This window comes from Neoarius graeffei, chromosome 17 (genome assembly GCF_027579695.1).
Source record: "Neoarius graeffei isolate fNeoGra1 chromosome 17, fNeoGra1.pri, whole genome shotgun sequence".
In the NCBI taxonomy this organism is placed as follows: domain Eukaryota; kingdom Metazoa; phylum Chordata; class Actinopteri; order Siluriformes; family Ariidae; genus Neoarius; species Neoarius graeffei.
In genome coordinates this window covers 54,862,576-54,876,943 of record NC_083585.1, presented here as the reverse complement: position 1 = coordinate 54,876,943, position 14,368 = coordinate 54,862,576, and the positions used below count along the sequence as shown (strand labels likewise).

General features: G+C 41.6%; 1 protein-coding gene across 8 annotated transcripts in view; it reads right to left on the bottom strand.

The window, feature by feature from the left end:
* The window catches only part of rap1gap2a (RAP1 GTPase activating protein 2a), a 299,474-nt gene that overhangs the window by 18,191 nt on the left and 266,915 nt on the right, over positions 1–14,368 (bottom strand). For all 8 annotated transcript variants that reach the window (XR_009650206.1, XR_009650205.1, XR_009650204.1 and 5 more), the window contains 3 exons: positions 10,219–10,290; positions 10,040–10,126; positions 6,250–6,390 (listed from right to left, as the gene is read on the bottom strand). Coding sequence is in view for 2 of the 8 variants with exons in the window: in XM_060897746.1 (XP_060753729.1) it covers positions 6,250–6,390; positions 10,040–10,126; positions 10,219–10,290 (300 nt within the window). In the remaining 6 variants the exon portion in view is untranslated. The remainder of the gene's footprint in view (positions 1–6,249; positions 6,391–10,039; positions 10,127–10,218; positions 10,291–14,368) is intronic.

Genomic DNA, 14,368 nt, shown 5'->3' with positions numbered 1-14,368 from the left:
TCAACTCTTTTGTTTTTTTTTTTCCTGTGGAAGTTTGAGTAATTATTCATGCACAATTTACGTACTGAAAGTCTTTTCGACTTTTGCAATGGCCAAAAGGTCATTAAGGTGTCGATAATTGTACCCGCCACTCTATGTCATCTGAAAATAAGAATAAATGAATAAAATGTTAACCTGAGAATGCTGAATGTTGAATGAAAGCTCAAAAGATCAAATGAAAGCTTTGAGAATATAAAATGAAAACCAATTGTGGTTATTCCAAAATCCACCACAAGGGGCAACAAAGGGTGAGAGGAAATTGTACGTTAAAACTGGCGAATAGTTTTCTAGCATTCGAGATGCAGTAATGCCCAACTCTGTGTGTCTTAAAAACTACAAACCAGTGGCGGCTGGTGGCCTTTGAAATAGGTGAAGCTGTTAAATAAAATTTTTCAATTATTTGTCATTAGTCAATTATTTGTCAATTTGTTGTTATTTATATTTGAATTGTGCCATGTTCTACTCTGACTCTGCCAAGTAAACCGAATGGTGCACATGAACTTAAACTGTTCCTTACTGGACCTCAGTGCAGCTTTTGATACTGTTGATCACAACATACTGCTATATCGACTTGAACACTGGGTTGGATTGACTGGTAAAGTTATCAATTGGTTAAAATCATACTTAAAAGATAGAAGCTTCTTTGTTACCCTGGGAAATTGTTCCTCAACGTCAATGCCTTTGACCTGTGGTGTCCCCCAGGGGTCGATTCTTGGACCATTACTTTTCAACCTTTATATGCTACCACTTGGGCAAATTATCAATAAAAATTCAATTTTGTATCACTGCTATGCAGATGATACCCAAATTTATTTTGCTCTATCACCTAATGATTATGCCCCCCTTGAATGTCTCTACCAGTGTATCGATCAAATCAATAGCTGGATGTCACAAAATTTTCTTCAGCTGAACACAGATAAAACAGAAGTAATTCTATTTGGGAAAAAGATGAAAGACTCAGGATTACCACTATTCTTGAAACAAAAGGGATTAAAACTAAAGAAATGGTTAAAAATCTTGGTGTTTTCATTGACAGCGAGCTAAAGCAATCACTAAAACGGCATTTTATCACCTAAAAAACATTTCCAAACTAAGAGGACTTATGTCAAAAAATGATCTGGAAAAACTAAAACATGCCTTCATCTCTAGTAGGGTTGATTACTGCAATGGCCTTTTCACAGGCCTGCCAAAAAAGACCATCAAACGACTTCAGCTGGTTCAAAATGCAGCGGCGAGGGTTCTCACACGAACAAAAAGAACAGAGCACATTACTCCAATTCTAAGGTCCCTTCACTGGCTTCCAGTAAGCTACAGAATTGACTTTAAAGTATTGCTGCTGGTGTACAAATCTCTAAATGGTACAGGGCCCAATTACCTCTCTGATATGTTGCAGCGGCCTAACCCAATCAGATCTACCAGATCAAAACAGAAAAATTTACTATTAAAACCAGTTGTTAAAACAAAGTGTGGTGAAGCAGCTTTTAGCTACTATGCAGTACAGCTATGGAACCAACTGCCAGAGGACATTAAAAATGCTCCTGCTGTTGGCAGTTTCAAATCTAGGTTAAAAACCAAGCTGTTTTCAGATGCTTTCTGTTAAATAATTAATATTTTTACATTTTTTTATAATCTTTACTTTCTCTGTATGTTTTAAATTTACTTTAATTTTATTCTATTTTATTCCGCTGGTTTCTTTTTCTTTTTCTCCTTTTTTCTTTTTGGCATTTTATTATTTTAGTTCTACTATTGTTTAATTCTTATTATTTTCTTTTAATTCTTTTAATAAATTGTTTTAGAATAAAAAAATTATTTTATGTAATTTTATTTCTCTATTGTTTACTGTTTTTGTTTTTGCTTCTGTAAAGCACATTGAACTGCCATTGTGTATGAAATGTGCTATATAAATAAACTTGCCTTGCCTTGCCTTGCCTTACTTTTCTCATGCCTTTTGTACATCCTGTCAAAGTTGCCCAAATTTCCAAAACCCGTTTTTGACCAAATAATCTGTCCCTCTGGTGGTCTCATTAAGAGACAAGACCAACAGGACATTCTCTTGGTCAAAGCGCACCCAGTTAACCAGTTTCCTTTGTCATACCGAGACAGCTAAAATGAGCGATTGTGTCGCCCTGACTTTTGAATTAAATCGATCTTGGGCATTGATCTTCACTGTTGTTTAATTTGGAGCCTCTCCTCATAAGGAAGAGCATCAAAATCAGGTCCTCTCCAAAATCAGATCCACAACATTAGCAACATTTGACATTTCACACAGCTAACAGCTCACTATAGCTGGCTAGATTTCCCCTTAAAATTTGGTTCGTTACTGAACCAAAACGAAAGCAAGTAACAAACTCACAAACTCTGTCTTTACAATTTTATTTACAAGATACACAAATGAAGTTAAGTAGCGTAAATATATATATTTAACAGACTAACTTTTTTGTGACATTTTACAGGAAGCTCAGTTTCCTTTGTAGTCTTAAGCTAGCCGCACACTACGCCGATTTTCAGCGTACCGAGCCAACTGAAGTCGCGAGTCAGGCGTAAAGACTAGTTTTCGATGGGACCGACTCATCTCACAACCGATTCGAAAAACTAATCGGGAGCCAGACTGATCGGCGAGAGTCGCTAGCAATAGCCAATCATATCTTTCGCATATAACACGTGATATTTCGTGATCATGTGACTTCTATCTTTTCGAAAAATGAACGGACTGACAATAATGTCAAACTGAACCGTTGATCAAGGGAGATCCGCGCCCCGACATGCGGTGTGCGCGCGCACTCGGCGCATGCTCAGTTGCGTGAATGTGTCATGCACCGAAAATAAGAGATTTACAAGCCAGGAACGCCTCATGATGCAATACGCAAGAAAAGAAAGAAGATTTACTTCCATTTTACTTTGTATTTGAGTAAAGTGAATAAATAAATGGTCTGTGGAAAATACACTTAACCCTGGGAACTGCGTGCACAGGAGTTTATTTTGTGTTTACTCCCCCCGCCCGGCTGGCTACTTATTTGTCATGGCTGGCGAGTATGAGCCTTAGTGGAAAGCCCTGGGAATGCGGAAATGTCAAGTTTGATTTTAGATTTACGAACCCGAAAAAAATGTCGAAAAACCGGCATTAAAAAAATTTCACCCGCACAAACGGCACTCACCCGGCCGGTGGACCGGAAACAGAACATTTTTTAATAATGGCCCAATATATTAACCTCTGCTTTCTTTCAGTCGTGAGTTAGTCGGGGATATGTGCGTGCCCTGTCGGGAGTCGGCTCTGAAATGGGTCGGTTCGGTACCGCGTGGATCGGCGTAGTGTGTGGCTAGCTTTAGAACAGCCACCTCTGCACAAAACTCCCATATAATGGGACGGGTAGACAAGCGTTTGCCCCTTGTTGTTGAAATTTAATTTTTTCCCTCCAGTTCTACGCAGAGGAATTTGGTATAAGTTGGTTATCCTTGACTTGCAAGTGACGTCAAAGCAAAATAGAAACCCGGATGTCGGCCATGTTGGTGGCGATACAAATGCGGGGTCAAGCAACATTCCATACAAAACATCGTCATGCGTGCGCAACTCTCTTTGTTTTTCCACTGCTTTAAGCGTTCTTTTAGCTCTGCCATATCTTTGTGCTGGATATGGTTGTGGTCACAACAGTACTCGTGACCGTGGCACGTTCTGATTTTTTAGAATTCCGGCTGTGATTCGGAAAGAGGGCGAGGAAACCCTGAGGCTTAGTACGGGGAGGAGACGAGCACGGCTGAACAACATCGGCAGGGCTGATCTAACAGAGACGAAAACCAAAACAGCTCGTGTTTGCAGTAATCATTTTATCTCAGGTGAGATTCAAAAGCTCTCTTGATAATATCATGGAAGAATTTTATTGTGTTGGTAGAATTTTGCTATAAAATGAGCGTTCTCTCTTGTAGTGGTTCACTCGGTCGTTGGTATAATTTTAACACGTGTATTACTATTTCGCTTCTTGGAGTGCCAGCAAAATTATACGGTAGAAACAATCCAGACTGGGCGCCCACTCAGAACATGGGCTATGTTTCGTCCAAGGTCGGACTTGATTCTTCGGCAGCCAAACCAGATAGAAGGCGATATCTGGGTACTCGATGGTCCGTAGAAGCGTCTTATCTTCAGAAAAGTCTGACTTTTTAAAATAATGCAGGTCAAAACCACACATATCTATCTTCTCTTTGTATCGAATCTTTGCTCGAGCATTCAAATCGTGGTAATTCTGAGAAAATTCAGCATTGTTTACAGACACGCTTTCAGCGGCTGCCGTCCTAGTTGCTTTGTATATCTACCGTCATGGCGGATGCTCATGACGTCGCACATTTTGATCATGTGGTTGCAAGTCATCTATTGTTAGCCAGTAAGCTCACAAAACCACTCAGACCTTAAATGTATAGCTATTCCTTTTAACAAGAATATACAGTATATACTGTGTATAATAATATGAAAGAATCCATTTGTAATGTTTGGACTCATCCACTTGAACTGTAGAGCATGACAAGGCATCCTCTTTGCTTCCCAAATGACCCTCTACAATGCCACGGCTTAAGTTTGAAAGTCTAAGGAAATGATCTGCCTCGGGGTGGAGCTAATTTCTGGGCCAGAAAAATATAAATATAAATATAAATCAAAGCATGAAATAAATAAAACTAATAAAAAACCAACAACACTTTTTTTTTTTCAAAATTCTCTTTGAAAGCATGTGATTATTATCAATCCACAAACAAATAATCGTGATGTCAACATTACACACATTACATACAACACCTTTAAAGGTGACCTACGATACTATGGAATCAATTTTGTGCCAAAATGTTCATACAATACTTTTGAAATATCAAACAAAAACGACAAATCAAAATACAAAAAAAGAAAAAAAAAGTCAATTTTTTTTAGACTGGCAAACAAATTATTCGTGTAATCGTGCAAAATATCAGTCTATTACTCTTCAGAAACCTTTTATTTTTGTTCTGCGTCTTTCTCAGTTTTGTTTGGCGTAATTTATTTTGGTTGCGATTCCAGCTTTCTCATTCGCGCTCCCTGACTTTTTGCTTGCAGTTTTGGCACAAACTTCACGTGTGGGCGGGCTGTCCAGGAACGCATTCCCATTGGCTAACTTGTGTTTGACTGACAACTACGCTCAGTCATTCCCTACTCGGATTCTGGCGGACTGTTTGACGAGTGACCGATCCATTGACGGTAAATAAGGATGGAGTGGACTTCAGTGGCGACTATGATATTGAATTAATTCAACAAAGTGTAAATTCAATATCATAGTCGCCACTGAAGTCCACTCGATCCTTGTGTACCGTCAATGGATCGGTCACTCGTCAAACAGTCCGCCAGAATCCGAGTAGGGAATGGCTGAGCGTAGCTGTCAGTCAAACACAAGTTAGCCAATGGGAATGCATTCCTGGACAGCCCGCCCACACGTGAAGTTTGTGCCAAAACTGCAAGCAAAAAGTCAGGAAGCGCAAACGAGAAAGCTGGAATCGCAACCAAAATGAATTACGTCAAGCAAAACTGAGAAAGACGCGGAACAAAAATAAAAGGTTTCTGAAGAGTAATAGACTGATATTTTGCAGGATTATACGAATAATTTGTTTGCCAGTCTAAAAAAATTGACTTTTTTCTTTTTTTGTATTTTGATGTGTCGTTTTTGTTTGATATTTCAAAAGTATTGTATAAACATTTTGGCACAAAATTGATTCCATACGATACCCCTTTTCCAGAAGTTGACACAGTTCCTCGAGGTCTTAATGAAATTTCTGTGACATGCTTTGGTCAAAATACCACACGCCACAGCTCCTTCTCCCCCGGTCTAAACAGCCCTGTTTAAAACGGCTAATTTGAGGAACGGTCTGTTTGTATAAATTATAATGAGCAACTGTTAACTCCACCCCCTTTTCTGTTGACAAATCAGGGAACACTTTCCTCATGAATATTCATTCTCAAGGACAGTTCTCAAGCTGTGAGTGGAGATACTCAGATGATCATGCTAATGAGCTCCACTTGTGACACAGAAAGTGAAGCTGAAGCGGAACGGTTTCCTGAAAAGGGCAGAACAAAAGAAACTGACTAGCTGTCTTATTTCAGAGTTTGTGCATTGGTCGGCTCTAGATACCCAAATACATGTACACAAGCGCTGAAAAAGTGAGCATAATTTTTTTAATATAATTTCAACATTCTCTCGGTACCTTAAAGGACTCCAGTAGACCTCCATGACCTCCGTTCTCCAGTTTGTCCTCCCCTGTGACTGAACCCACTCCCATCGTGGCCTGGGTCTGTCTATGCAGCTCATCATGAAGATTATCCAGGAGCGCTGCTCTCGTCCTTCCCTGAAACCCACCCAAATACTCATCAGGATACTCTTGGAATGATTCAAATTCATGACATCGCGACTGAATAACCAGCTACTCTGGCTGTCAACATTTTCCCCAAGCAATACATTATCACAAACATATTACAAACATAACTGTCTTTATTCGATCCACATTCACTGGATATGAGCAATCACGCGCTCTGATTGGCTACTCTACTCCTAGGATATCAGCTCATATACCGTGAGTAGAGAAAAACAAAATGGCAGAGCGTATTGCTGAACCAACCGAGGACGAAATAAAAACTATACTCGAAAACCTCATCTCATTATCTCTAGCCGCTTTATCCTGTTCTACAGGGTCGCAGGCGAGCTGGAGCCTATCCCAGCTGACTACGGGCGAAAGGCGGGGTACACCCTGGACAAGTCGCCAGGTCATCACAGGGCTGACACATAGACACAGACAACCATTCACACTCACATTCACACCTACGGTCAATTTAGAGTCACCAGTTAACCTAACCTGCATGTCTTTGGACTGTGGGGGAAACCGGAGCACCCGGAGGAAACCCACGCGGACAACATGCAAACTCCGCACAGAAAGGCCCTCGCCGGTCACGGGGATCGAACCCGGACCTTCTTGCTGTGAGGCGACAGCGCTAACCACTACACCACCGTGCCACCCCTACTCGAAAACCAAACCCCAAAAAATACAAAAAAGCAACAAAATATGGAATAAAAGTATTTGATGCGAAGAGCGTATCGTTTTGCCTGTGACCCTGTAGAACAGGATGAAGTGGCTAGAGATAATGAGATGAGATGAGATTATTATTATTGCATTTTTCATAAATTGCTACTGTCATTTCACTGGTTTGTTTACACTCTAAGTGGAAATTATTTTGTCGGGCATTTTGTATAAAGTTTTTAATTGATTGAATTTGCAAAAAATAAAAATAAAAATGTTCTGTTTCTCAAAATCCAGTGAATGTGGATAGAATAAAACATTTATTCCATTCAATCTCGTTGTCCATGGATTATAGCCAACTCGGTGCTATGCACCTCACTGACAATCAGCTCATGTACGACTCGATTTTGTGGAATAACTGTTAATTATACCACAGTGGTACCGAGTTCTCAAATCAACCCCATCGTTGATTACTTTCTTTGATTTCCTTCTCTTTGTTTCAGAGGTGGACAAAGTACCCAACTTCATTACCGAGGTCAAAGTACAGATCCCACTGGTCAAATGTTACTCCGATACAAGTGAAACTTTCTGTCAATGCATCGTTGTATTATTGCCACAACACTTACAGAACCTAATGCCGTTACCAAGGACAGAAATGTGAATTCACAAAATGAACGCATGCTGTGCCATCATGGTGGTTTAACGTTAAGCTAGCTAGTCAGTGAAACTCCACTTGACATGCTAGCAAACTCTTTTCAAACTCAAAATCATATTGGGTAGCTAACGCTACTAGAAAAGAAAGATTTCTACATTCTGTTTATTTGCCAAGATTATGCTAAAACATTTCTGAAAGGACTTCAGATAAGTTAACATTATTCATTTTAGCGTAACTCCATTTTTACATGCTAACTAACAGTGTCCAAGTTAACTAGCTATGTGTAACGTTAGCCATAGACAAGGCGATGGCAACTTGGTGGGCAAATCCATAGAAAGTCATTTGACTAACCAGACTGCATAGCTACTGCAACGTTATCACTAACTCTAAAGCACAGACAACTTCACTGCAAGCTTTCTCTTGGAATAAAACGTTTACAGACTAGAGCCCTGCACTCCCGCGGGAGTCCCGCGGGACCCGACCCAAAGCAGTGCGGTGCAGGACAAATTTTGAAAGCTCATTGCGGGCGTGGGCGGGAGGGGGAGTGCACAATGCAGGAGTGGGTGGGAGAGGTGATAAGCTGCAGTCCCACTAAATAAAAATGTGTTTAAAATAAAATTTATAAACTATTAATTTATGTCTATCATATATAATTTGTGCTGGATATTTTATTTGGCATTAATAAAAACAGTTGAGCGGCACGGTGGTGTAGTGGTTAGTGCTGTCGCCTCACAGCAAGAAGGTCCGGGTTCGAGCCCCGTGGCCGGCGAGGGCCTTTCTGTGCGGAGTTTGCATGTTCTCCCCGTGTCCGCGTGGGTTTCCTCTGGGTGCTCCGGTTTCCCCCACAGTCCAAAGACATGCAGGTTAGGTTAACTGGTGACTCTAAATTGACCGTAGGTGTGAATGTGAGTGTGAATGGTTGTCTGTGTCTATGTGTCAGCCCTGTGATGACCTAGCGACTTGTCCAGGGTGTACCCCGCCTTTCGCCCGTAGTCAGCTGGGATAGGCTCCAGCTTGCCTGCGACCCTGTAGAACAGGATAAAGCGGCTAGAGATAATGAGATGAGATGAATAAAAACATTTTAAGATGCCTAAATTTGCGGATGTGGTCTAATCTCGCGTACGTTTCCGATTCCTTTCCGCTCTTCTGCGTTTGAGATCTCTGATCATGGCAGAAGAGCAGAGCTCCTCTAGTGAAGCTCACAATGGGTATCTCTCTAAAGCCTCAGCTGTGCATGCTGCCTGGCAACACGCACCCTCGCTACATGCGCTAGGTGAAGGATCGGTCAGTGGAGAGCTCAGCTAAGCTCAGCATGTTTAATTCCCCAAGCCAATGACAAGAACTTTCGTGAGAAATAACGCGAACGTCTGCATCATGCGGGATTTGCGGGCGGGAGCGGGACAAAATATGGCAGGCGCGGGCGGGAGCGGGACTGAAAATCATAATTCTTTGCGGGAGCGGGACTGCACAATGCGGGAGCGGGCGGGAGCGGGACTGAAAATTCTGTCCCGCACAGACTTCTATTACAGACCTCAATATGCTTCCGCAGGTTTTTGTAGGCCGTGATGTGGATCGTTTCCGGCAAAGAAATCAAACATTTAAAATGAAACAAATCTTTAATCCTTTCTGAAAACTGAAACATGGGTTCTAGGTAAAGCCTTGAGTACGTGCATTCCCCAGAAGAACCGCCTCCTTCCATTCTGCCATCAACTGATCGTGCTCAAATAATGCTGCTGAGAAATCACTGAATTTGATTTTATCCAGTCTATGGACGTGACGTGACCCTAGTGATTACTGATCGGCTCTCAGTGTCACCTGCGAAAAAAACATCACGTTTTCCAAAAGAAAAGAAAAAACAGCCACTTTCAAAGTAACGAGGACCTTGATAGAAATGTAGTGGAGTGAAAAGTACGATATTTGTCTTTCAAATGGAGTGAAGTTAAAGTCATAAGTTTCCAAAAAAAATACTCAAGTAAAGTACAGTACTCAAAAAGTGTACTTAAGTACATACAGTACTCAAGTAAATGTACTTTGTTACTGTCCACCTCTGCTTTTTTTCAGCTCAGTTTTAATTCACTGTCGCTTGTATTGGATCCTTTTGTATCAACTAATTTCATATCGACATAGAATATGTGTACAGTTTATAATAAAAAGTCTCGCATCAGCAGATTCAACAGCTAACACCTGCAAACTTCTAATGACCCTACAGGAGAAAAAAACAAAAACAATATCACATAGCTGACTGACTATTAATATAATGAAAGCATCTGCTTGTTTTTTTTTTTTTACTGTAGTTGCTGAAAAACATGCTGTGTTGTTCTCGCTCACCTCCAACTTGGCAAACTTGTCAGACTTGTAGCAAGCGTTCTCAGCGTTAATCAGTTTTGTGAGTAGAAATTCACGGAACTCGGGACCCTGTGAAGTTTGGGGGGAAAAAATAAAACAGCATGAGAATCATTCTCATCCTCCAAAAGGATGCAGGGGAACAGCTTTTATTGCTTGATCACCTTTTTAAAAACAGCAGGATTTGGAAGAGGTGGGCCAAACGGCGGGACGTCTTCTCGAGCTGTGACAGAAACCTGGGGTATGAATCAGAAACAAAGATTATCACAAGTTTTCCAGGATGGACAATTCTAGGATAAGCAGATTATCTTGTGAATAAATTGACTTACGGTAACAGGTCAGATAAGTTACATGGTTGGTTTTGGAATATTTTCTCGACAGAAAACCCCGAACTACAAGTTATGAAAACGGTATCGGGGGGAGAGAAAAAAATGTTGAAGTCCAGACTCCATTAGATCAAATTAATATCTCATTGTTTTGACTTATACCACAGTTTGGCTGAATTCTCGGATCTGACTGGTCAAAAGGTGTGCGTTATTTTTGTTTAGTATAAATATGCAGGGGCGGCATGGTGGTGTAGTGGTTAGCGCTGTTGCCATACAGCAAGAAGGTCCGGGTTCGAGCCCCATGGCCGGCGAGGGCCTTTTTGTGCGGAGTTTGCATGTTCTCCCCGTGTCCGTGTGGGTTTCCTCCGGGTGCTCCGGTTTCCCCCACAGTCCAAAGACATGCAGGTTAGGTTAACCGGTGACTCTAAATTGACCGTAGGTGTGAATGTGAGTGTGAATGGTTGTCTGTGTCTATGTGTCAGCCCTGTGATGACCTGGCGACTTGTCCAGGGTGTACCCCGCCTTTCGCCCGTAGTCAGCTGGGATAGGCTCCAGCTTGCCTGATACCCTGTAGAACAGGATAAAGCAGCTACAGATAATGAGATGAGATAAATATGCAGGTGATTATGGAAAATCGAGCGCTCTGATTGGTTGAGAAATTCGGAATATTTCTCAATAATCATCTCAAGTGATTCAGCAAAATGGCGGCTAATCGCTTCGTCACCATAAGTGAGGAAGAATTACAAATTCTGAAAGAAAATGCTGTTCCTAAAAGCACTAAAGACGCTATGACGTTTGGTCTAAAACTATTCAAAGGTAAGGTGGAATTGTGATTTATTTTCTCGATTTCAAAATAAAGTATTTTATGTGACTCGGAGTTGATAAGTGACACAAGTCTGTGCTGCGCCGTTATTACATTTGCATGTAGCTTTTGAAGTTTGAAATATTTTTTTAAAATGTGATTTTTAATTTTTTTTTAAATAGTCACCTGTGTATTTATACTAAAACAATTATCTACCTCAGGCTCAGTGAAATATTGGTGATTATGATACATACAGGAGACTTTTTCGATGGAATAAAAACGTGTTCTATTCCTTTCTAGCGGGTTTCATTCATTTGGTTTGATAGCATGCAATATTGTTAGCATATCGCTTATCCTACGTGTATGACGTCACTCTACCCAATGGAGAATGAACGTTGAATATGGTTTATGATATTGCATGGTTGTCAAGACAACATGACGTCACACGCCGGAGAAGTAAAACTTCCACGCGAGCGAGTGACTGGGACAATTTGTAAACAAACATGGCTGCCAGGATTGTTTCATTAAATACAAAAGATTTTGAGAGAATTTTGAAAGAGAATGATGCGTTGAACACCCGAAAGGAATGTGTATGGATAATAATCTCATCTCATTATCTCTAGCCGCTTTATCCTGTTCTACAGGGTTGCAGGCAAGCTGGAGCCTATCCCAGCTGACTACGGGCGAAAGGCGGGGTACACCCTGGACAAGTCGCCAGGTCATCACAGGGCTGACACATAGACACAGACAACCATTCACACTCACATTCACACCTACGGTCAATTTAGAGTCACCAGTTAACCTAACCTGCATGTCTTTGGACTGTGGGGGAAACCGGAGCACCCGGAGGAAACCCACGCGGACACGGGGAGAACATGCAAACTCCACACAGAAAGGCCCTCGCCGGCCACGGGGCTCGAACCCAGGACCTTCTTGCTGTGAGGCGACAGCGCTAACCACTACACCACCGTGCCACCCCATAATAATAATAATATTGGCTGGCTTCTTTTCATGGTATATCAGATATATTCTATTCAGCTACTCGTCTTTGACTCATTCAACATCATACTAGCTGAATGGAATATATCTGATATACCACTCAACACCAGCCAATATTATTTAAATAATAACCTCGACTTCATCTCAGTTATTATTCACCAATATTCATTTTGAAAGCGCTAAGAGATTTTTAACTGCACTTTCCAGAATGCACTACAGCCAGGAAACCAGGAAATGAATGTCAATGAATGAAGATTCTTGGAATTTATAAATCTTGGAATTTTTGACCTGTGAATTCAGAATTTATGAGGGCTTTTTCCTCACAGATTTATGACCATATTATTTCAGAGAATGTTTGAGATTTTTCTCGTAAATGTACAACTTTAATCTCAGAAACATATCTGTGAAGAAACTCAGTCGCCCAGGTACATCGTAATCTGTGATTGGTTGAAGAGAGCAACTGGACTTGCTTGACGATTCTTGAAAACGTTTCGCCTCTCCTCCGAAAGGCATCCTCAGTTCTGTCTGACTACTCTTCAACCAATCACAGATTACTATGTACCTGGACGACTGAGTTTCTTCACAGATATATTTCTACGCACTTTGGGATGAGATCCCTTCGACTGGTGCGGGAGTATGAGAGGACTTCCAGAAAACTGGCAGACATCTTAGCCAGAGAGGATCGTTCATTTTTGTCAACCTGGAACGACCATCACTGAACAGAGGTGGGTGTCTATGACATCTAATCAGCCACCTACAATGCAGCCATCAGCACTGATTCGGATTCTATGATGATCCATGAGAGGATAAATACTGGATACTCCCTAGTAGTCAGACAGAACTGAGGATGCCTTTCGGAGGAGAGGCGAAACGTTTTCAAGAATCGTCAAGCAAGTCCAGTTGCTCTCTTCAACCAACCACAGTTTAATCTCAGAAATTCTGAGTTTTGTTTTTCTCAAAATGTTACACCCCCCCACCTCAGCTCTGTTTTTTTTTTTTTTTACACGGTGGTGTAGTGGTTAGCGCTGTCGCCTCACAGCAAGAAAGTTCCGGGTTCGAGCCCAGTGGCCGACGGGGGCCTTTCTGTGTGCAGTTTCCATGTTCTCCCCGTGTCTGCGTGGGTTTCCTCTGGGTGCTCCGGTTTCCCCCACAGTCCAAAGACATGCAGGTTAAACTAATTTGTGTCTCTAAATTGACCGTAGGTGTGAATGTGAATGGTTGTGTGTCTCTATGTTGCCCCTTTTCCACCAAAGCAGTTCCAGGGCTGGTTTGGGGCCAGTGCTTAGTTTGGAACCGGGTTTTCTGTTTCCACTGACAAAGAACTGGCTCAGGGCTAGAAAAAACGGTTCCAGGCTAGCACCAACTCTCTGCTGGGCCAGAGGAAAGAACCGCTTACGTCGGGGGGGGGGAGTTGTTAAGACCAACAACAATAACAAGACCGCAAAAGATCGCCATTTTTAAGCGACGAGAAGCAGCAGCTGTACAAACGCGAAGTCATCCATTATTATTATTATTGTTGCTGCTGCTTCTTCCGTGTTGTTTTTGCTTCGATATTTGCGCCAAGGTTTATGCAAACGTAGCGACGTAACTGACGTATACAGCGACATAATGACGTATACAACGATGTAACTGACGTATACAGCGACGTAATGACGTGGCTTCCCTTAGCACCGCGAGCGATGGAAAAGCAAACTGGTTCTCAGCTGGCTCGCAAGTTGAACGAGTTGTGAACCAGCACCAGCACTGGCCCGAACCAGCCCTGGAACTGATTTGGTGGAAAAGGGGTATGTGTCAGCCCTGCAATGATCTGGTGACTTGTCCAGAGTGTACCCCACCCTCTCGCCCATAGTCAGCTGGGATAGGCTCCAGCTTGCCTGCGACCCTGCACAGGATAAGCAGCTACGTATGGATAATGGATGGATGGATGGTCCTAATGGCACAGGTATGCACACATGTATACACCATCATACATACCTGTGCACTGACCAGAGAAAGAAATATATATATATATATATATATATATATATATATATATATAGTTATTTTATATGTATGTTTAAATGTAACATGTTCCAGCTGCTTCATATGTTTTGATGCACAGTGGTGCTTGAAAGTTTGTGAACCCTTTAGAATTTTCTATATTTCTGCATAAATATGACCAAAAACATCATCAGATTTTCACACAAG